General features: G+C 49.9%; 1 protein-coding gene across 1 annotated transcript; it reads left to right on the top strand.

Moving 5' to 3' along the window:
- The first annotated feature begins 1,422 nt into the window (after positions 1 to 1,422).
- Positions 1,423 to 18,223, top strand: Igfbp5 (insulin-like growth factor binding protein 5). Its single transcript, NM_010518.2, has 4 exons — positions 1,423 to 2,482; positions 12,208 to 12,437; positions 13,026 to 13,145; positions 13,780 to 18,223. The coding sequence occupies exons 1-4, from the start codon at positions 2,149 to 2,151 to the stop codon at positions 13,909 to 13,911; spliced, it is 816 nt and encodes a 271-aa protein (NP_034648.2). The 5' UTR covers positions 1,423 to 2,148; the 3' UTR covers positions 13,912 to 18,223.
- The last annotated feature ends 5,590 nt before the right edge of the window (positions 18,224 to 23,813 follow it).

Here is a 23,813-nt window from a genome sequence, read left to right as displayed (position 1 = left end):
TTATCATAGATAAGGGTGCAGTCTAGTGGCAAAATTCATGAAATGCAGCCCCTTTTTCTAAAAGAACAGAGCAAGGGAAGAAGAGAGTTGGAGAAAGGGCAAAAGCCCTGCCCCCAAGAACTCCCCAGAGACCATCACTTGATCATGTCTTTTCTTACCTGTGGTGGGCAGTCTACAGACCACCTATCATGTCAAATTAATTTTTAAAACAAACAAAAAAAGCTAAAGCCATCATATTCCTTCTTTCAAAAATTAGGTTTTCTTTCATTTTCCTAAGGGAAGAATGGTCCCTAGTGCTGACTAGCGATCTGGGGCTTCCTGTGGCATGGTGAGGATTTCTCACGTGCAGGCTCCAGGATGCTACCTTGGTACATATTAACCCTTAAACAAGGTCTCCTGCAGCGAGGTACCTGCTCACTCCAGGATCTGCCTACCCCACAGAAATGCCTCATTGTCAACCCAAGAAGGTTATCACTTTATCCTACCTTCCTTCCATTTAAAAGGACATTTAAGGTGTCCATGAGGACACCAGATAAAACTGACAACCCACAGCATTTCCTCCAGGGTCTCAGTCACTACTCCCAACAAAGCTGGGGAGGGGGGTGGGGTGGAGGGCGTTATCCCTTCTTGAAAGTGCACATAGCACGCTCACACTCAGAGAGAGAGAGAGAGAGAGAGAGAGAGAGAGAGAGAGAGAGAGAGAGAGAGAGATTCCCTGGTCATCTATATAGGTGAAGGAAAATGACCACTGGCTTTAACTAAAATCAGTACCCCACCAGAACAATAATGACAAGCCCTTGCCATAATCCCTCTGCCCCTTTTAATGGGGGAGGGGTCTACACACGCGCCCGCACTCCTTTTCTCTTTAAATTTATCTCAATGCCCCTCACCAGCTACTGTACACTACTTGTCCTCCAAACACAAACACACAGACAGACAAACCTTCAGTGGTCTCTTAGACACTTTTTTTTCTAAAGTTGGAAAGGACTTCTTGGGCAGGGTATACACGGCTAATAAGAAAATGTGACTCCTAACAGCCAGTGTCCGGGCTAGTTGTCGGAAAACAGACTCGCTCCATTGTATTCACCCAGCTTCTGAAGAGTACTGCCATCCACTCCTCCCTCCACCTTCTCCCTACTCTCCTCTGTAGCTCGCCTGTCTTCGCCCCCCCCCCAAAGCCCTTTCCGTACATTCCGTGAGGAGGAGGGCTCTGTGTAGGGAGCGAAGGGGAGCCCCCGTGTCTAGAAGGCCTCTCTTCCCCACCCCCACCCCGTGTGAGTTTGCGCTGCAAAGCTCCTTGGCATCCTTGCATGGGTTGGGTGTTGGGGAGCTCAAATTGCAGCTACAACTGGCTGGCAGCCAGGGGCCGTCTATTTAAAAGCGCCTGCTCGACCAGAGCCCGCAGTCTCTTTGGAAACTTCTAAAAGAGCTAGGAAAGAGCTGCAAAGCTGTTTGGGCTTTTTTCCCCCTTTTTGTTCCTTTTTGTTACCCCCCCCCTCGGTCTGCACCCTTCTCCGGACTTCACGCAGAACCTGCGGGTTTCGAAGAGGTGGTGACAGAGCAGGTGTTGGGGTCCAGGTTTGGTGAGGTCTGGGTTTTTGCCCTTTTTCCCCCCTCGATTTCAACATTTTCCCGATCTTGTTGTCAGCCGCCGACGCCTCTTACCTGTTCTGCGGCAGCAGCGCAGCTGGCCGCTGAGACCGAGCGGAGTGGGGTTGCGTTTTAGATTTTAAGCAAAGGGGGGAAAATTAAGCCCAATCCATTTTTTTCTTCACCTCCTCCCTTTTCAAGGCCTCCAAGCTAATTATTTCTGTTGCTTTGGAGTGAGCAATTCTGTGGTTCTCTCCACCACCACCCCCAATTCTGACCCGATCCCGCCTGGGGGTTTCTACGGTCTCCGCTCGCTCTGCGTGCACCTGGCGCGCCTCTTTTTTTCACCCCCAACCTGTTGCAAGTCTTTAATCCTCGCAATTGGGACTTGCGTGCAGGCATCTGAATCCTCCTTGCCTCATATTTTGCAAGTGTTTGGGGGAGAGCACCTGCTCTACCTGCAAGAGATTTAAAAGGAAAAAAATCTCCAGGCTCCCTCTTTCTCCACACACTCTCGCTCTCCTGCCCCGCCCCGAGGTAAAGCCAGACTCCGAGAAAATGGTGATCAGCGTGGTCCTCCTGCTGCTGGCCGCCTATGCCGTACCGGCTCAAGGCCTGGGTTCTTTCGTGCACTGTGAACCCTGCGACGAGAAAGCTCTGTCCATGTGTCCCCCCAGCCCTCTGGGCTGTGAGCTGGTCAAAGAGCCCGGCTGTGGCTGCTGCATGACTTGCGCCCTGGCGGAGGGACAGTCGTGTGGCGTCTACACGGAGCGCTGCGCCCAGGGTTTGCGCTGCCTCCCCCGGCAGGATGAGGAGAAGCCGCTGCACGCCCTGCTGCACGGCCGCGGGGTTTGCCTCAACGAAAAGAGCTACGGCGAGCAAACCAAGATAGGTGAGCGCTACTGGGGTTTCAGTTGCACGGCACAGGAGCTGGGGAGGGAGGCACCTTGGATGGGTGGGGACCGGGGACCGATTGGGAACCCGCGCGCTTTGCGCGCGCAGCAAGTGGCTTAGACCCTAGTAGCTCCTGAGAGTAGATGGGGTGGGTCCTTGCACCTCACACTTGAATCCCTGGCAGAGCAAGCTATCCTAGGCGGCTGTCTAACCGTCTCTACCAGTTTACACTTCATCTCCACCCCAACCCGACCCTCCCCCACTCCTAACTCGTGGCAATTCTGACTCTGAGCTCCTTTTGAGTCTCAAAGTCCAAATCCCAAGAGAATCCTCTCTGAAAAAGAACAGGTTAAATTATCAACTCCCTTCTCCACCCCAACCCCGTACTTTTCTCCCTAAACTTTAGAAAATCCTTTCTGTTAAAAGGTCATTTTAATTGGAATCTGAAGATGCGTTCCATCTTTAAAGCTAATTCTACCTTGATCCCTCCAAGCCTCACCCCTCCGCCCCCATCTCAGTGCCTCTAAATTTATCTCTCACTCTATTCCTATTTGCTCAGGAGCGCGCGCGCGCGCGTACGCGCGTACATCCCCCCCCCCCACTTGACAACTAATGTCTTTTGGGTGGAGGTATTGAGAGCTCACCCACACGTACACTTGCTGCTTTTGAATTGATATGATTGATTATGATCGATGAAACATATTAGACTGTAAAACGTCTCTCTTTTTTCCTCCCAGGAAGAGAAAGAATACTTCGGGAGGGCTGGGGTAGGGCGTGGGGTATGAGCTGAAAGAGTTTGGTGTTCTGTGCTGAATGTTCGTCCCTGAATCTAATGGTTTTTTTTCCCCTCCTAAATTCAGATTTTAGTTAAGATAAAAAGATGGACACAGGTTTGAGAGGTGAAGAGGGATGTGGGGGTGAAGACATCCTCAAGTTCCCACTGGATGCTGGCCCTCTCCATCTCCCTTCCCTCTCTCCTCACTCCACCCCCACCCCCAGCAGCCCCACCCTCCACCCATCACTTAAACCAGACTAAAAGTGAGTGTGGCTAAGTGCGTGAGGGGCCCTGGAAACACAGAATGCAAAACTCAAGGGGCGGAGACAGGAAGACCACGCTCTGGGAGCCACCCCTCCGTTTGCCCCGCCCCCTCTTGCCCCGCCTCCAAATTCTCCGTGCCTGGAGTCTGTGGTTTAAATGATTGACAGAGCTTCTTGTTCAATCAAAACAGTTTTGCCTCGAGCTAGGTTTCTTGGGGGAGTTACCTGATTATATATTTTTATCAAATTATTTTTATATTTATATATTATAAATATTTAAGCTTAACCAACAATGCACAAAATCTGAGCTAGGAGAGATGTTAAGACTTAGCTAAATGTTTATTTGGTGCGGTTCCTTACAAAGATAAAGCCCTTCTCACCACCTGTCGTCCTCCATTACTCCAACGTGAGGAGGTTTGTAATTTTTCTGAACGCAAGCTAAAGACCTATGGATTCCACCACGTAGGAGGGTACGTGAGTGCCCATCAGTAGATAGCAGAGCTTGCGTGAGCTCAGCCTCTCTCCCCGGAAATTGCAAGTTTGAGCTATCGTGAGAAGTTGCATAATGAGGGGGTTGGGGGCATACAAACCGCGGAAGCCCCCAGAGACCGATTTTTTAGGTTATTTCTATTACATTTTTGCCTGCTGAAGCCGTAGGAATCCATCACCTGGCTTGGAGACAAAAAGGTTGGCTAGCAATCCCATCACAGCCGAATTGCGCAAGTTATGACTCCGCAGTATCCTCGCCCCACTTTTATTTGCCCAGCCAAGCGGTAGATAGGGAGTAGCTAGGAATAAAAGGAGTGAGCTCTGTGCGCACTCACTCACGCAGATGCTGGACCAGCAAAGAGGCAGCATCCTACTTCCCAAGTGGACCCAGTGCACACGCGCGCGTGCACGCATACATGCACACACGTACGAACCATATTTTTGTCCCGCGCCAGATCGCTTTAGAATTCTCTGCAGCCGAAGCAACCAGAAGCAACACCCTCTCCTCGCCCTCACTCCAACCCCAGCCCGCGTCAGGCAGGTGCCTAACAGCCTACAATTGCACCCTGGCTGCCGACCACAGTGGCAAAGGTTAATACCTTCCTCCCGAATGGGAGCCGGCTCTCGGAGAAGATCCTTCGAGCCATTATTTGGATGCCCACCCCCCCCCCAAAAAAAAGCTAAAGATGACGTCATTCTTAAAGAAAGGAAAATGGATAATGAAGAGAGGAGATTGTCTTCTGGGTCCTTTAGGAGAAATTCTTGCTCCCTAGGCCCCCTCCCCCACCACTGAAATCTGAGTAGTGTGAGCTTGGACAATCCTCTTCTCCCGCAGTTGGAAGCTATAATATACATATGTTGTATTTATATTTGGTATGCAACCAAAAATATATATTATATATTCATATTATTATATTATGTAACACCCCCACCCCCCAGTACAGTGAGTTTCTAGATTGAGAAGTGAGGAGCGAAGGAGAGGTGGCTGGCAGCCAAAGCTTCGGGAGAGGGAGGTGTACGCAGGCAGGCGGAGCCTGGGGTTTTGCTGGTTGCGTTGCTTGGCAACTGGAGAGGGAGTCGCCTAGATGTCCAGGGCTTGGAGCGCGCCTGGCCCTGCATTTTCTTTTGGCCAGTTCAGGGGCCAGCGATAGATACAGAAGGCAGTGTGTGTGAGGCTAAGGGGACTAGGGACACAGGGGTTTCTAGGACCAAGAAAGATGAGCCTCGATGGATCAAGGAAGGCCTAAAATGTGTTGAGGGCATTCTCTAGAAAATGTGCTTTCAGCGGTGGGAGCCTAACATACCGGAGAATCTGGGGAGTGTCTCCTGAGCTAGCAGAAACGCAAAATCTGAGATGTGGAGAGCAGAGGGCTGTGAATGTCAATCCTGTCATTGAGAAATAAGGCAAAGAGCAACATAAAAAAAAAATGTGCTTCTGGGAAACCAAGGGGAGGGGTACATTATGTAAATGAAAATGAATTCGGCCTTTGCTTCTTGGGCGGCTTTGGTCTCCATCGACCTGGCTTCAGCTCCAAGCCTAGTCCAAATGCCACGCTGAAGTTAACCCAGACTAAGACTTTTTGGCCAAATTCATGTCTGGATTGAACAAGGTTATGAAAAATTGAAGGAGCCAGATGACTTTCCCGCCGCACGCCCTCCTCTGAAGCAAGTCTGTGAGTGAGGGCTATGCCGAAGCCAACCAAAACGGGAGTTGGGCGAGAGGGATGGCTTTAACGTTTCTTGCCTTTGCCCCCATCTTTCTGCTGTGTCAGCAAGGCTTAGAGGAGACAGCACAGCTGGCCCAATGAAGCTGCTTTTCTTTCCAAGTCCCTTTCCCCCACGCCCCCACGGACTTCGGTAGCCTCTCCTCCGCTCCCCTAACCCCTCCCTCATGTCCACGCCCCAACTGAGGGCGGAGTTTTAAATCTGAGCAGTTCCGCCTTTGCCCTCTCGCTTTAAGCAAGCAGCCACCTGCAGCTGCACGGGCAGGGCCAAGCTGATCCCCCAGCCAGAGGTCACGGAGCTGGTTAGAACGGAGGACACGGAAGCAAGATTCCCTGCTGACCGGGTCCCGCTTTCTTAATTCAGGGAGGAGGAGCAAGAGGGACGGAAAGATTTACCAAAAAAAAAAAAAAAAAAAAAAAAAGTTTTACTTTGCACCCAAGCAGCCCATGCCTATGAAACCTTGAAGTATTTAATGTGGAGAAAAATGAAAATTGAAAGAAGGGATTATACCCTCCAGAGCCACAACGTTCAGAAGGTGGAGGAACTCTGTATATAATCAAGTATGAACAAGGGGCACCCCTTAGGAGCCAAGAAGCGAGGGGATGGTTACCAGGAGCCACAGCTAGCAAGTGGGAGGGGTTTTGTTCCATTGTAAGTTTGCACTTTTGCCAATTAGGTGAAAACTAGCAATTCTCAAAGGCTACCATTACATTTCTAACTGGGTAGACTATTCAAGGCAATAAGATTAGTCACATGTCTGCAGAAACAGGCAAATAACCGAGGACTGTGATGCATATGTCTGCTTCCCATTTCTTATAAAACATAAATCCAGATGAGTAACTAGACATTTGTTTGTATGGAGAAGTGGCCTTTTCTGCCTGGCCACATGTCTTAGCTGTGTCCTAGCAACTCTCCAGGAATTGTCTGGATAGTGTCCAAAGAACCTTAAAGCTGGAAGTAAACCCAGGGCTACCCTCATGGTCAAGGGCCCCACTTTACAGATAAAGACATTGAGACCTAAAACAGTAAGCCACTTGCCCAAGACAAGATCTGTGGTTGTCAGGACTTGAACTTGGCTTCTCCCTAGGGGCTGAGGCACTCTGCCCTGCTATTTCTGCTATTTCTGGCTCCTTCACTAGTCACTAGGGCTCTTGCCTAGGCCTGGTCTAACCTTGCAACCTTGGCCAACATTGCCAAATGCTACCTTCCAGTGGTAGGTGTTCTGAAAGCAAAGAGGAAACCCCTCCACTTAGGGGTGCTCTATTCTGTGGGCCAGAGAAGTATCAAAGTGACCTAAAAGTGGGAACTCCAATACCCTCTTGGAGGAATGGCTTCTTCCGTCCCCTTTTCTACACAGTCTCCCAGACAGCTGGCTCAGGCCAGTGGTTTGGCCAGAGAAAGTGAGCAAGGAGGGTTTGAAGGGACGGCATTCAGCACAGCCTCCGTGTCTATGGGCCAAACCTCATTTCCTGAACACAAGGAGTTCTCCTAATGTGGCAGGCAGGTCTTTGCAGCCCTGTGGTTGTCCATGCTTCCTGCCTCTCTGGAGAACATAGTACTTCAGTCCGTGGTCTACTGCCTGTGGTAGCCTGTCTCTAATGGCATAGGTCTCCCCTGGGGCTGGCAAACTGCATAATGAGACCTGAGGTAGAGTGGACTGACAGAAGTAACTACGGGGTTTCTACATCAGAAAGAAGGGGAGACCATCCATCAGGAAAGCTGATAGAGGAAGCCTCAGGAACGCCTTGTGAACATACTGGGGTATGCCTCGGGTTTTCAGCAGGCCTGCCTTTGGCTGAGAGGTTTTAGGGGTTCGGGTTACTCAGAGGCTATGCCAAGACTCATGCTAACTTGCCCCAGAGGCTGAGGAAGCTCTTTCCTTTGGGGTTGTTGGGGAAGGAAGCAGATAACGCAAGCCTATCTTCCCAGTAGGGTCTACCAGCTGAGCCTTTAGGCTCAACCAAATAGTTTATCTTACACTTTAGCCTTCAACCTAAACTGTCAGATCAACGGCCTTTCCCTGCCAAGTCTAAAGGCCTTCAATGAAACTGTACTCAGAACAGGGCCTCATATGATACCTCTACCAATCTGTGAATTTATATAGGATCTAGTTATTTGCTCTCTAAGCTCTGTCCATCAGGGCTTCCATGGGGAACATCTCTCTGTCCCCTCTAAAGGCGTGTCTCCTTCAGGAGTCTTTAGACTAGCACATCCAACCAAAATATAATACAAACCACATACATAACGTTTCATTTTCCAGGGACCACAATTTTCATACTTTTTTTTCTAGCAGCCAAAAATTTTCAAGGTTAAGAAGAAGCAGAGGAAATGTATTTTACTGGTGTATTTTAACAGAGCGTACCAGAAAATATTATCATCTCCACATGTACCCAAAGAATGACAATGAAATCATCAACTTTCTTTCACTTGCTGTCTTTTAAATCCATGGCATTTTTCTACCTTCAGAGAAAAATCTCAATTAGACACTGTATACGTATATACATATGCATATGACATATATGTATATGTCATAAAGTTTATGGTATGCTCTGCCAAACATACTTAAAACATTCCCAGTGAGCAAATTCTCTTGTTTCAAAATTTATATTTAAACTTTATGAAATTAAGAGAGCCCTCTGGCCCTCCCCCCACCTAAGGATACAGCTGTCGATGTTTGTTTTCTCTTGAAAAGTCAGCTCATCATCCTGGTTGCTAGAACCCCTGGACACTCCCTCTATTGCTGACCACAGTGAAAAAGAAAATGGGATCTTCAGGAGTGAGCCTGGGGCCAGGCAGATGCTGCTGTGAGCCAGTAGGAAGGCCAGGGGACACTCCACAGCCTCTACCCAGAGCCCCTCCTCTTTCTCTCTATATGCAAATGCACCCACACAGGGCAGCTGAGCTAAATAGCACCCATCTGCAGCTGGAAAGCAGTGAGACTTGGGGAGTCTGAAACACAGCTTACATTTGGGTGGATTGGGGAGGGGGGGACAATGAGCAGCCAGATTCTGATTCTCCCCCAAGCCTAGCACTGCAGCAAAGAGCAGGAGGCTGCCTGTTGGCTGGGAAACAAGACAGGACACGGAATGGGCAGAGCATCTAGCTGACTATTTTTGTCCTGATGGATGTCTTGGGCCAGTGCTATCTAGTGGAACTTACAGTGATGATGAAAGTGTTCTATATCTGTACTGTCCAGCCCAGTAGCAGCCAACGTGTGGCTGGGGAGAACTGGAAATGAGGACCTCTGGGTGTATTATCATTATTATTATTATTATTATTATTATTATTATTATTATTATTATTATGTATTTGTTCATTTAAATGCCACATTGGCTTCTGGATGGCACAGCCTCAGCCAAACAGAAACCTCACACACCAGGGGCACCTTCTTCATGGACTGCTTGTCTCTTCACCTTCCTGTGGCAAAGTAATCATGCTCTGAGGCAGGGGCATGACTCAGATGGCCTCCCCCACCCCACCCCCCACCCCAGCATCCGTTAAGCTATAAGTTGCCCCATTTATATCACAGAACTACTTCTCGGCTGAACTTCTCTTTGCAGATTGTAAGTGGCCTATTGGGCCATGAACTCCAAGCTTAGCTGGTTTTCTGATGGAAGAGAAATCATCACAGATAAGTCTCCCCCAGACTTCTGTTTGTGAGGACAGGTCAAGCCAGCATCCAATAGCAGCCCAGGATCAGGCTATTATTCATGGTGCCAGAATGACAAGAAGCCCAGGGTGGAAAGTAATAGTTCCAGTAGCAACAGGTCCCATTGGATTCATCTATTAGAAGGACTAGGAAGCAAGGTTGGATGGGAAGGCATCCTAAGAACACGTCTTCATATGTTGGTAAAGAGCCAGACGTCTACAGGAAAGCATCGGCAGCCAGACTGTGTGCTTAGAGAGGTTGAGCTTGGGTAAGGTGTGTGCATGGTGCTGTAGTGCTGTGTGCAATGCTGCCCTTCCTGGGGTGTCTCAGCAGCCATAAAGCTGTGCCTGTTCCCAGGGAGACGCTGATGTACCCATGGTCCTAAGTCATGGGAAGGGGGGGATGAATAGATCAACATTCCTGTGACAGAGTAGGCACATTACAAAGCTGGAGCCGTAGCACAACATACATCAGAGGAAATACCAGAATATAACACCCCTGTCTTAGGGTCTTTATTGCTGCAATGAAAAACCTTAACCAAAAAGCACCCCACGTTTCTCATCCTCTGCAGAAACCTTCCCAGCAGCATCTAGAGGGAGGAGGGTGTTGGGATGTGTTTCTCTTCTCTTTCTAGTCACTATAAAGAAGCAACACTCTGCCACACACAACTAAGACTTGCTCGCGCAGTCCTCCACTCCTGCACAGTGCTCCTTTGTCGTCCTCCCCCCCCCCCGCACCTTCTTAATGCATGCTGCAAGCACACAAAGAGGGGGAAAGGATTGATGGGATTCCCAAACTAGTAGGAGGGGGAGACAGCCAAGTGCCAGCTTTTAACCTTCATCTTCCCTGGAAATGTGCACAAATTGAGCGCCTTTGGTCTCCTGCGCCACCTACTGGCCACCTAGAGGTATAGCCCTGCTTGTTTCTAAAAGCCTAGGTCCTGGTGTGTCCTTCAGGAAGCAACACCAAGAACTGGGAGGCAAATGAAAATTTTAAGCCTGTTCTTCACAAGCAAGACGACTGAAAATTAGGGGAGAGGAGACACTCCCAGGAGCCTAGACTTTGCTTAGTGAGTCCCAGAGTTTGCAAAAGTTCCTTAAGGAAAAACATCAGACTCTACTCTTCTATCTGCACAGAACCCCCAAACTAGACATGCCTCCTCCTGCATCCTGTCCTCCAAGTCCACAACCCAAAAAACTGGGTTCACCCCAAATACGGTCTATTAACCCCTAGAGAGATTCCTCTTTGGACAGGCAGCCTGGGATTTGGCATCCCGGCAGGTTCTGATACCGTAGAGTCAGGCACTGGGGGGGGGGGGAGGGGGTGCAGGGGGAGGGCTGATATCCCCACAGAGAGTTTGACTCAGGGAGAGCCCGCCCCAACACTGACAGGTACTCCCACCCCTCCCCTTCCTTTCTTGTGACTACTCGCCCAAGCCCATTACCAATCAGGATTAATGAAAACCCCTAGAGGCTTCCTCCTAGTAGGAGCCAACATCTAGTTCATTAAGCTTGACACGCCCTAGAGGAGCAGATGCTGGGTGTGTGGTGCCGTTTGTTCTTCTAACCAGGTGAGGCCTAATCTCCACATGCCTCCCCGCACTCACACCAGATCTTCATTTGGGCTGGGAGCTTGGAGACATTCCACAAAGTCTTCTTCTCTTTCCCTCGCCTCGACTTTGTTGGATTCTCTCCCTTATCTTTCACATCTGAGATATGCAGCTACCATCATATCTGAGGTATCTGAGGACCGGTGGGTTTTCCTTCACCCTGCTTAATTAATTTGAGATATCACAAAGCCCTCCCTCTCCTTTTTGAACATTTAATTAGGAAAGGTGATGGAGCCCAGTCCTCCACCCCTTTCTGACCCTGCGTTTGGTCTTGTGGGTCATCTGAAGCATGGAGACAGCCATCTAAGGTCTCCCCACTCATGAAGGTTGCAAGGTCGGGGGCTGAGAGGAGACCGGGGGCACCTATGAGAAAAGACCTTACTGGAAATATGTGCTGAGATGGGCTAGGCAGGTGGCGTTGAGAGAGTAAGAGACACATGAACAAAGTCCTACTTCTTTTTTCTAAAGGTCCTAAGTCAGTTAAGTATAGACTGTCACCAAGTATAGTCACCAAGTTGCTCCTATGGATAACTGGTCTGGCCCCAGCCAGCTGTCAGCCCCTCTCAGACAGGGCTGAGGAATGCCCAGCCTCCAAGGGTCCAGAGCACAGCACAAGGCCAGTTGGGAGCCACTGTAAGAGGATGAGGCCTCTGTCTTCCATCTGCTTCCATTTGTTCCTCTCCGGGGCCCACATTTCTGCCTCTCCCATCTCCCAGCCCTCACCACAGTCCCCCTGCCCCCTCTACTGCTCCTGTCCCTGGACACCCAGGTCCAAACATCTGTCACCCCTCAGCCCAGCTGTTCTGAAAGTACAAAGACCTCTTTAAGCGGACGGACACACTTGGCTGTTCTTGCCTATGTCTGGACTGTGCCCTGCTTTCTTCCCTTGGCCCAGCTCTCCAAGCCCTGACTGCTTAACCTTCTGTCTCCAGCCACTTCATCTCTCCTGAGCAAACTGATTTACATAACCTTCACCTGCTTTGAGCCTTGTCCTGTCTCCTTCTCTAGCCTGCCCATGTGTACTAGTGAGGTGTAGTCAAGAATACACCCCCCACCATGATGTCTTTTCCCCGCCCCCTCTTGCTTTCTTAGACCTCATCATTGGATCTCTCTGAGTCTCCATGACTCCTCTGACCCGAGTCCTCCCAGTTCTGGTCTCTAGACACTGCTCTCTGGCCCCAGAAGCTGATTCTCCGCCTCCTTCTCCCCACAGAGAGAGACTCTCGGGAACACGAGGAACCCACCACCTCCGAGATGGCTGAAGAGACCTACTCCCCCAAGGTCTTCCGGCCCAAGCACACTCGCATTTCCGAGCTGAAGGCTGAGGCTGTGAAGAAGGACCGCAGAAAGAAGCTGACCCAGTCCAAGTTTGTGGGGGGTGCAGAGAACACTGCCCACCCCAGAGTCATCCCTGCACCTGAGATGAGACAGGAATCCGAACAAGTGAGTCTCAGGGGCTTCTCTTCCCCATACCCTGGCCACCATCCCAATCTGATTTCCCATGTGTCTTACTTTAGCATCTGTGGTCATAGAGGATGCACAGGCTAGACCTACCAACAGACCTATTGCTCACAGTGGCTCAGCTGGGAATTTGGAAGGATGCTTTTGAGACCTTGAATTTATTTATCTGGACTGAGGGCTGATCCAAGTTAGTGGAAACAGAGGTAGTTCTCCTTCAAAGAATGTCCTATTGTAACTGCAAGCATGCACCAGGAATGTGACCCCTAGAGCTATGGCCAGTCCCAGGAAGAGGCTGAACACTATCCTAGCACATTTAGAGAATGTAAGCTGTATATCTTCAGTGCTTGGAAGGGTAGGAAAGCTGAGAGCAAGTGACCCAGGGCTTGCTGCCTACCCACGTGCCGGCTTACTATACAACCAAGGCAGCAGACAGATGAAGGAGAAGAAAGATCCTAAGTAGCTTCAGATAAAGGTGGTAGATTTTTCTCCCGGGTCCCTTTGGATGCCACACATGAGCCATCAGAGGGCACCGCTGAGTGGTTTCCACCTGGGTTCCTCCTGTGTTCACAGGGCCCCTGCCGCAGACACATGGAAGCTTCCCTCCAGGAGTTCAAAGCCAGCCCACGCATGGTGCCCCGTGCTGTGTACCTGCCCAACTGTGACCGCAAAGGATTCTACAAGAGAAAGCAGGTACATGCCCCTGTGCCGGGCTTCACCTCTGAGGTTTCCGATTGGCAGTTCCAGACGACTCCAAGTGCTTTGCATTTCTAATTGGGATCCCTAATCTAAGTTAACAGTTACAAGCTAGGGCCCCTTGGCGTGTATCTTGACCCCGCCATTTCTAGCTGTGTAACCCTTGGCCCAGCTATTTAAAGCCCCTGGGTCTTTAGTTTCTCATGTAAAATTGGGACTAGCAATCTACTTTACTCTGATGGGGAGAAATAAGCCTTTATCTTGACAAAGCACTGAGATCGGCTCCTGCCACAATGACCCGTGTTAAACTTCGCCTGGCCTGTGATGGAGCCAGAGTAGTGTTTCATACTTTGATGACCGAGGTCCTCTCTTGAGGATCCCTGGAGAACGTGAGATGGGTAACCCAAAGTAAATAATGAAAGGGAGATGGCAGGACCTATCCCAGGGCAGGATGCCTGAACTAACTATTTTCTTTGGGTCCTCCCATGAGATAGAATCAGCAAAACCCCAAGAGTTAGCTAAAGGCGGAATCCGTTTAACCCTCAAGTGCATCGGGAAAGGTCAGAGCCAGAAGAGAGCCTCGGGGTACACCGCCGCTCGGGTATCTCACAGCCGCTTGTCTCTCTCCCAGTGTAAGCCCTCCCGTGGCCGCAAACGTGGCATCTGCTGGTGTGTGGACAAGTACGGAATGAAGCTGCCGGGCATGGAGTACGTGGATGGGGACTTTCAGTGCCACGCCTTCGACAGCAGTAACGTTGAGTGACGCGTCCCCTCCCTTCCTCCCCCTATCCTACCCCCCCAGCCCCAACTCCAGCCAGCGCCTCCCTCCACCCCAGGACGTCACTCATTTCATCTCATTTAGGGGAAATATATATACATATATATTTGAGGAAACTGAGGACCTCGGAATCTCTAGCAAGGGCTAAGGAGACACTCCCCACCATGACCCCGGAAATGTATTCCTTTTTGAAGCAAGTTGAACGGACAGAGAAGGGAAGGAGAGAAGAAGCAAGAGGGAGCGAGAGATGGAAAGAAAGCAAAGCGTTGGAATAGAGGAAAAGAGGGAAGGACAGATAGGATTAGAGAGAGAAGAGAGAAACAGCAAGGCAGAAAGGACTCCACAACCAAGGCTGAATCTGCCCTTTTGCTTTCAGCTCTAGCCTGGGGTCAGAAAAAGTGTGGCATTCAGTGACACCCAGTTTAGATTGGTCAAGGGGAGAAAAGAAACAAGGTGTGTCAGTGCCTCTCGGGTCTGTCCCCTCCTGCAGCCAGCAGTGTGGATGGCTAGACCCCTCACCCTCCTCTCCTCTTACCCAAGTGCAGGGTGATTTCATCCCCAAATTTACAAAGACTAAAATGCATTCCATCCCTCTGAAAATAAACAAAAGTGAGTGATTGAAGATAGGTTTTCCCCCAGCAGACAAGTGAACTCAGAATGTGTGCAAATTTTACTCTTGTTAAAGATTTTTTTAAGAAGTCAGTACGCACCCCCAACACTGGAAAGACTTGATTCTCCAGGGTGACAAGCAATTCAGAAGCGCGTGGCTTCGGCCCTTGATTTCACTAGACTCAAAGCTGGCCCGGCAGCCTCTGTGGAGGAGGATGAGAGGTGGAGAAAACCAAGGGGCTTGTACTCACCCACAAGACTCCATGTAGACTTTATAGGCATATAAATCTATTTTCTTTACCTTTTTTTCCCTTTCCCTTTCTTTCGAAGTTTTGCATTACCTCTTTAAAGTAGTTTTTTTTAGGACACTGAAGATCTTCCTCATTCTGGGAAAAATCCATATTTCACAAATACAACCCAGAACGCCAGCTTGGCCTGCGTCCAGGCAGCCTTTCTCGTGAGCTACAAGTGTGGCTCTTTTGTGGGGCACCGATTTGGATCTTCTCATGATTCCAAACGTGTGTTGAAGTGAATCCACCAAGCCAGGTAACTGCCAGCACCCAAGGGTGCATCAAGTGCATAGCCCAGGTCACCCCATTTCAGCCTTCCAACCCGCAGAAAGTAACTGTCTCACACCACACCACATAAACCTGCCAGATCCATCTGTAACCCACTGGCCTGCCCAGACCTTTTTTTCCCATCTGCATTTTTTTTTTTGAACTGCATTTTGAAAGCCTCCCTCAGATGCCAGGCTGACAGATCAGAGAGAAACTAACATGAGAGATGACAGAGGAGGAGGAAGTGGAGGGTGGGGGCAGAGACTTCCACAGAGAGACATAGAAGATGGAGCAGAGGTCTGGGGGTGGGGAGGACAAGAAAGAGACAGAGAGAGGAAAATACCAATAGAATTTTCCTTGGTGTCTCCCATCTAATCAACTCTCTGAGATTTGAGAGGAAAAAGAAGGCAGGGGAAGAACTTGAGGTAGAAATGAGGTCAGTTCAAGTCACAGGGCCCAGATGGTGGGTAACTGAGGCAGGATCCAGACTTGAGACACACGGTTGGAAACAAGGCTGGTTAGCCTGACTGGGTATTGAAGGGTGAAGAGGATGCCTTGGAAAGACAGCACAACTTCAGTTCAACTTCAGGCCCCCAAGGAGGAACTGAGGCCAAAGAATCCTTCAAGTGCTTCATGAGTCTCCTCTGCCCGACTCAAACATCCTTCCCTGTGATGGAGGATGGTAGAAAGCCCAGGACAACTCAGGCCCGGATCTTCACGACTGTTGTCATTTGCCAGCCTGATTTTGATCCAAGAGAAGCATCTCATTGCCCACTGGCTTCTTCAACAAAGAGGTGCTTAACAAAAGGCTCAGGACTGTCTTTGAAGACTGAAGATAACCTTCCAGGAGAGGAGACTCGGACATTGGTACAGGAGGCCCCTTTTGGCGGGGGACACAGCTCTTTGCGCTCTCTTGATGGCATGGCATAGTAGAGGCCCCCTCCAACCCGGAACATGGAGCAACACAAAGGGAGAGCAAAGAAACTGACGTGCGTCGACTCATAGGACATGGGTGGCTGCGGGCACAGAAAGGGATGCCTCCTGTTGCCTGGACAGGACAGTTGGCTGGGAAGGAAAGAGAAAATTGATCTTCATAAGACAAAGGGCCTGATGGGATGGCAATAGAAGGACTTACCAGACCTGCAGGGTCAGTATACCCATCACCCCGCACAACATCCCCAACCCCCAACTCAAACTTCAATATATCTTAGGCCAGTATCCTAGACCTAAGTCTCTCCTTTCTGCCATTATTTCTCCGCATCTTGAGCAGTCATCTGACTGAGATTTGCCAAGTGGATACTGGGGTACCACTGCCCCCCAAGAAAAGACTGAGCCAGGAACTGCCTACTCGCTCCCCCTCCCGAGCCTGGAGCTAACTCCTGTGAGGGGTGCTCTCTTCACCCCACAACTTACTAGACCTTGAGTGAGCCTCTGTCCCTTATGTGGGCTCTTCGCTGTGAGCCACAGATGGAGGTCATTGTATAGACAGTTAGCCTTCCCCAGGTCAGCCTACCTCCCCCAAACTTGTGAGTCTCCCCGCTGCTCATATGGAGAGGCATGTCTAAGACAGCAAGTCTTCTAGAGGAAGCTTGCCTTTAACAGACAGATGGAACTAAACCTTCCAAATGGGAGATCTGGCTGAACCCAGGATACAGAGACCATGGACATGGATGGGGTCATCAAGAGAAGAGGGATGTCCTTCTCCAGGTTAGGGAGAGAGAAGGCAAGTTTGCAACGATCCCATCATGCCCTGAGCAAGAAGCTTTTGGCCCAGGCTAGCCTTTAACTCCATTAGAGGCCTCTCTGTTGGGTTTATCCACAGCAGTAGGCCCAAGTATGGCCTGTCCCCACCTCTACTATCCCGTGGAAGGTTTCTTCCCACCCCTTTTTGACAAATGCCTCACTCGAGCAGTGGAAAGATAGCTCTCTTCCCCCTCTACTGCCAGGTAACAAAGAGACCTAACCAGGACCTATTCTCCACCCCAGCCAGTCTTGACCAGCCAGAACAAAGCAGGGAACCTGGAGAATAAAAGACTCTACGTTCCTCTGACAAAGACTCTACGTTTCTCTGACGGCCAGGCCTAAACAGACAAGGCTTGGGAACATCTGCCCCACAGGATACGGAGGAGGTCAGCTGTGCTCACTCCTCTTCTCCTTCCAAGACCCTCTTCCGACCATGACTTATCTCCATGGTAACATCCTCACCATCATTCTCCCACTACCAAGGGTTGCCATGGCAACCTCCCAACCACCTGCCCATCCCAGGCAGGGCAGCTGTCCTTCTGCTCAGAACCCTAGAGGACTCTAGGTGAAATTTTACAGCTTAAGAGAGGAGTGAGCCAAGGAGAAGAGACCCTGTAGTCCTCTGGCTTTCAAGAGAAAGAAGGCTATGATTTAAAACACAGTAGAAGGGAAAGAGGTCTCGTCGACCTCTCCCGGGGAGCTTAGGGGTTGTACTGTCTTTATTTTTTAAACCACTAAAGTGCAATGTTTCCTGCACTCTTGTTACCCCGCCTCTCTTCCCTGTTAGGTTTTCATTTCCTTGAGCAGACTTTCTTGGTTTTTTAATGGAGTATAGACTTTCACCACTTCACAGACTCTGGCCTCCTCTCCAAGTCTCTCTGGATGGGGAAAAGGAAGGTAGAGGGTCAGAGGGGAAGGGGTCCCTCGTCACCCCGCATCCATTCACCCCCACTTCTCTGGTCCCTAGTCACCGGCTTCAGCCCCCATCTCCGACACCATCACTGTCACACAGTAGCCTGTCACACGGATAGTACAGTTCAGACAAGACTCCTTCAGATTCCGAGACGCCTACCGGTTGTTTTTGGTTTTTGTTTTGTTTTCTTTTGTTTGTTTGTTTGTTTTTTACAACAGCAATAACCACATCACATATTACTGTAGCTCTCTATAGTGTTACGTTCAGACACCGTAGCTCTGTCCTCTCTTATTTTGTTGGTTTTGACTTAAAAAAAAATACTTATGCTTTTTACTGGTGAAACAGATTGAAAAAAAAATTGAACAACAAACCAGTTTGTGAAAAAAAAAAAATGGGAAAAAAAATCACCCCGATGTGGAAGAGCTCGGCTCCTCTTTAGCATTTTGTACTTAAGGAAATAAAAAAGAAAAACCTGGAAGATCTCACATTTTATTACAAAGTGAAGATTTCTGTATTCTATTTATTCAACTTATAATTTATGTTACTCCTTGATCTTTGTCTTTTGTCGTGACAAAGCATTTATTTAATAAAAGTGTGCATTCAGCTAGCTTGCATCGCCTTCCTCCTGGGGCAGAGGGCTCTGTGAGCACCCAGGCTGCCAACAGGAGGGGAAGGAGAGAGGATCCAAACCGGAGTGTGTCCTCCAGGGGGTCCCAGAATGGAGGAAGGCCACCAGCATCCCCCAACTCCACAGATTCTTCACCCATTCCAAGCCACCGCCTCTTTGAGCTCTCTGTATCCCCACACTATGGGTTCAACCCTACAGAGCTGAGGGACTCTGTAGACTCCAGAGACTAAATTATTCATAAAGCACACAGAACCGAGAGCACACATGTGTTCTACCATGGCTATAATTTAATATCTGCCACTGCTGGTGAACAAAGTAGTCTAACCCACCCTTAGACAAATCATGAGTCTCTTCTTGGACGGAATGCTAAGGAAGACATTTCTAGAATGTTCCTTAGTCCTTTACAAGTTCTTAAGTCGTGGAAACCTCTGGCCCAGGTGATGCCTATTTCCGGCCCCTCCCTGGCACCTCCACCTCTGTTTGTGCCCAGGGAAAAGCAAAGCTGTGGCCCTGACTGCTGGGGTTCAACCATGCCCTTTGCCTCAGTTTCCCCGTGGCCTTCCTTCCCAGCTTCTTCCAGCTCTTGGGCTCTCTGCCTAGCTCTCCATGGCCCAAGTTCATGCTCAATCGCTGCTCCTTAAGTCTGTCACGAACCACACACACATTACAGGCCTAGCTGGGGAGATGAAGGTGATGGACCATCCATTCTGCCCCCTCCACACACACACTAAATACTGAGGCTCGAAGGAGAGCTAGTATCCCGGACCTTGCAGTCATCTGGTAAGAGGGGCCTCGTTTCCCACAGTCCACTGGTCCTCTGGGAGCCATCAAACATCTTCCCTGGGGCTTCTCAGTCCTCCAGGTCACAGAGCCAGAGACCCAAACACCATGTTTTAGGTCAAAATGAAGTGTGGAAGATGCAGGCAGTGCTGCAGAGCGGGAACGGGTGCTTGTGAAAGTTGGCAGGGCAAGCGGAGGGTGCATGGGTGGCTCGCCATGTTAGGACACCTGGGAGAGTCTGCTGGCTTCTCTGTCAGAAGCTACTTGTCCTATGGTTACTATAGCCCATGCAATGTCTGAAGGAAGTAGGAGCCAGGGTTCTCCTCCTAGCTGTTTGTCCTCGGGGCTTATCCCCCTGAAGCCACATGAACGGAACCTGCTCCATATCCCTCCCGGCTCCGCAGGCCCTTATGTGGCCCTTGAAGCCTCGCCGTCTAACTCCTCACGACCTGTGGCCGTTCTGCCCCCTGGCTGCTCCAAACAATTCTTGATCAGAAGTCATAACCCACACGGCACATTCGGATCAGGCAACCTACCTGGACACTTACAGAGTGGACCGGAGCCTGGCTCCATTCTCTCTCCCATCCTCATTGGATGGCAGGCAGCTGGTCCAAGACCACGTGGCTCTGGTACCCTATTCAGTTCTTCCTTTTGCCACAATCCACTTAAGCCACACTCTGGGTCTCAGAACTCCCTGGTCTCCGATGACGTCATCACATCCACCCAACGGTCCGCGCCAGACCCCTAGGTATTAGTCCGGATTCCCCCACTTAGCTCTCCATCCAATGCTCCCAGCAGTCAGCTACTCCCTGAAAGCTCTCACTATCCTCCTTCTTCCTCGTTTGGATCATTTTCAGGGCTGCCTGGTGGATTCAACTCCATCTCTCCTCTCATGCCTTCTTCTCTCATCCACAATTGATTTCCAAACACATATCTAGTCTTATCCACCCTTGGCCTACGTTCAAGTCCCTCAGCAACACACCACATCCCTCCCGATAGGTTCCCTACAACGTTCCTCTTCAGCTGTCCCTCTGCTGCCTGCGCCCTAGGAATGACACCCATCCTCGGCCGTGTGCAGGCCTCCAGGCTCAGAGTGCAGCTCAGGCTTGAAGGCCTTCCACATGCTGCCTCCTCTTTCTGAACCCAATCCCTTAGAAAACATACACAGATGTGTGCACACGCAAGCTCTATTTCTTCATCTCAACTCTCCATTGCCGCTCCAAGGTGCCTTCCACAAGGCTGCTCGTCATTACACTACAGTGCTGGAGGATATGCCTCTGTCACATCATGCCATGAGACGGTCAATCATTTACAACACGGAAATGTAGACACTACAGGACAGAGGCCGTCATCTCTTGCAGCTCCACATGCAAACACTGCATCACCCTACTTAGCATGTAGTCATGACTACATTTAACCAACACTTACTGTGTGGCAGAAATGAATTTCTACCCTGCAAGCTGTTCTTTCAAACAGACATCATCCCAGTACTTAAAGCTGAGGTTTTAAAGGGTGTGTAGAAGTTAGAAATATGCACAAAGTCATACAATTTATAGTCAGGGACAAGCAAGGTCTTCCCAGTGTTGCTAGCACATCGAAGTACCAAAGATACACTTAGCAGATGCCACAGCTACAGCAGGGTGTCTGCAAATCCAGAGGGCACAGAGGAGGGCCAGCCTTGTGGACACGTACCCATGACATCACCTGGAGCTCAGAGCTCTAGTGTACTGTCTTTGGTGAACTTTCTTATCACTGCCTTGAAGTTCTTAGTAAGAACAAGAGGCCTCATAGTGTCCCAGGCCTTACAACTTAGGTCACTGGCCTTCCCTAGAAATCTTACAAGAGGTATACATAAAGATTCTCAGTCCCTGTTTCCACATCACCTAACTCTGGAAATCTATGGGAGAGCTTGTGAATCCTTATGAGAGAGCACCTCCATTTGACTTAATATAGGTTCCTGGGCCTCCCTTTAACTAATTGAAAAGCCAAAATGAGTTTGGCTGCAGTTACACATGCTGCCACATGGGGGCAGTATGGCCTCAGCGTTTAACAGTGGCCAGGCTTAAACTTCAGAGGTCTAGGTCTCCAGTGAGTGATGTGGGAACACATTCAATTAAAACCCTACCCAACCAGCCCCCTCTTTCAATGAACAGGGGACTAGCAATGGGCAGAGCAGGTTGTGGCAACATCAAGGGACTTTCACAAAATGTTTAGGAAGAAGCTCTCTGAGGCCCGTAGTAGCACAAGGATGACCCTGAAACATCCCTCTGATAGTGTTTCCCAGCAGCCTCCACAGGCTATGACCTTGTTCGTTGAAGATTAAACCATCCCCGCTAGGCCCAGGGGAAAATGCTCCCAAATGGGGATGCTTGATCCAGGGATGAGCCGCAACCTTGATACTGAGCAATAGGGCCTTTCTGGAAACCTTTGCCTGCCTGTAAAATGAAACTGGTAACTGTTTCTGTATCATGGGACTTAGTTGAATTCATGTATCTGTTCCATCCACCCTGAAGTAGCTCTTTTCCTGACAGGGGGTGTTCTCTAAGAATCTAATGTCCTGGCACCCGCCCAAAGTCCCAGGTGTCCCTCACCACCTCCGGATGTGCTAGATGATGAGTCTGAAGGGACTGAGCCAGCCCGCGAGAGAGGCCCCTCCACAGCCAGAGGGCTCAGGTGCAGACTGAAGTTGAGCTCAGCCTTGCACTGGGGAGAAAAATGGTTTGCCTTCCCCATGGCCCACAGCCAAAGGGTGAGGACAGTCCCTGGGCTTCACTGGGGCTTCCGGTACAGACAAAACATCGTGTTAGAGTCCTGCTACACATTGCTTCAAAAAGGGCTCCCCCACCCCCATACCCTGACTCAGTTCCCAGTCTCTTGGTCCAAGTTCTGTTCTTTTTTGAGACAGAGCTAAGGTGTCACCCTGGCTGTCCTAGAACTTGCTCTGGAAACCAGGCTGACCTTGAACTCAGACATCTGCCTGAAATGTGCACAAGCATGATCCAGTCTCAGCCCATGCTCTTTATCCACAGAGACCCCTTTGAAGCTGGCTGATTTGTTGATATGGGGCCAGTCACGCAAGCCACTCCAGGAGCAGCTTCTGAAAGCTCAGGGGTGACCTTTCTGAACAGCCCAGAAGCAAGGTCACCAGCCTTTCCTTGGGGGTTCAAGTGTAATTCCTTGTCCTGGACTGGGGTGGTGGTTTGAATGAAATGGTTTCATGGACCCATAGGAAGTGGCACTGTTAGGAGGAGTGGCCTTGTTGGAGTGGGTGTGACTTTGTTGGAGGAAGGGTGTCACTAGGGGTTCACTTTGAGGTCTCAGATGCTCAAGCCAGACCTGATGTCTCACTCTCTTCCTGCTGACTCTAAATCCAGATGTAGAACACAGGAACTCTCTAGCACCAAGTCTGCCTGCCTATTGGCATGCCACCATGCTTCCCACCGTAACAGACTAAACCTCTGAACTGTAAGTCGATCCCAATGAAATGTTTCCATTTAATTAAATCCCAATCAAAAGAGTTGCTGTGCTCATGTTTGAAGCAGAGACTGAAGGAAAGGCCATCCAGTGACTGTCCCATCTGGGAATCCATCCCGTATACAGTTAGTAAACCCAGACACTATTGTGGATGCCAACATGTGCTTGCTGACAGGAGCCTGATATAGCTGTCTCCTGAGAGGCTCTGCCAGTGCCTGACAGAGGTGAGTACACACAGCCATCCATTGGACTGAGCATAGGGTCTCCAGTGGAGGAGCTAGAGAAAGGACCCAAGTTGGAGCTGAAGGGGTTTGCAGCCCCACAGGAGGAACAACAATATGAACCAACCAGTACTCCCAGAGCTCCCAGGGACTAAACCACCAACCAAAGAGTACACAGGGAGGGACCCATGGTTCCAGCCGCATATGTAGCAGAGGATGGCCTTGTAGGAGGACATCAATGGGAGGAGAGGCCCTTGGTCTTGTGAAGGGTCCCACTGTAGGGGAATGCCAGAACAGGGAATCCGGAGTGGGTGGCTTAGTGAGCAGTGGGAGGGGGGATGGAATAGGGGAGTTCCAGAGGGGAAATGAGGAAAGGAAATAAAATTAAGTGTAAATAAAGAAAATACCTAATAAAAAGAAAATATGTCAGAAAAAAATGAGTTGCTTTGGTCAAGGTGTCTCTTCACAGCAATGGAAACCCCTAAGATACCTGAAAACTCCTTATTTCAGGGGGTAGGAGAGTCCCAATTTCAATGTTCCCCATTTCCCATCTCCCACTGCAATATCATCTGAAGCTTTCTACCGATGTTGCTTTGTATGGGTGTTTATATGCTGTGTAGCCCAGGCTAGACTAGACTCTCAGTCTTACCTGCTTCAGCCTCCCAAAAGCTGGGATTGTGGACTGTGCGTCCAGTGTCCAGTGTCCACACTCTTGTCCTCACTACCCATCTTCCTCAGTCAGTCCAGGGGGGTGGAAACCTTCCTTAGTGCAGCAGAGCCCTGGGTTCCACCGCAGGCCGGCATCTGGGTTCAGAAGCCTTTTTCTTGTCCCCATGTAAGATGGAAACAGTGACTTCCCCGCCATTCCAGGTATTAGGGACAAGGTGGGCATGAGCTCAGCAGACCATCCCCCCCCAAGACTCTTTCCCGGGACACCCCAAAGACTCAAGTAAGACACACAC

Source organism: Mus musculus, chromosome 1 (genome assembly GCF_000001635.26).
Source record: "Mus musculus strain C57BL/6J chromosome 1, GRCm38.p6 C57BL/6J".
Lineage (NCBI taxonomy): Eukaryota > Metazoa > Chordata > Mammalia > Rodentia > Muridae > Mus > Mus musculus.
Note: the sequence above shows the minus strand (reverse complement) of the source record. Positions and strands in the feature narration are given on the sequence as shown.

Coding starts and splice junctions, on each gene's coding strand:
- Igfbp5 (NM_010518.2), top strand. CDS start 2,149: ATGGTGATCAGCGTGGTCCTCCTGCTGCTGGCCGCCTATGCCGTACCG. Junction 12,438..13,025: donor TGAGACAGGAATCCGAACAA/GTGAGTCTCAGG, acceptor CTGTGTTCACAG/GGCCCCTGCCGCAGACACAT. Junction 13,146..13,779: donor GATTCTACAAGAGAAAGCAG/GTACATGCCCCT, acceptor TCTCTCTCCCAG/TGTAAGCCCTCCCGTGGCCG.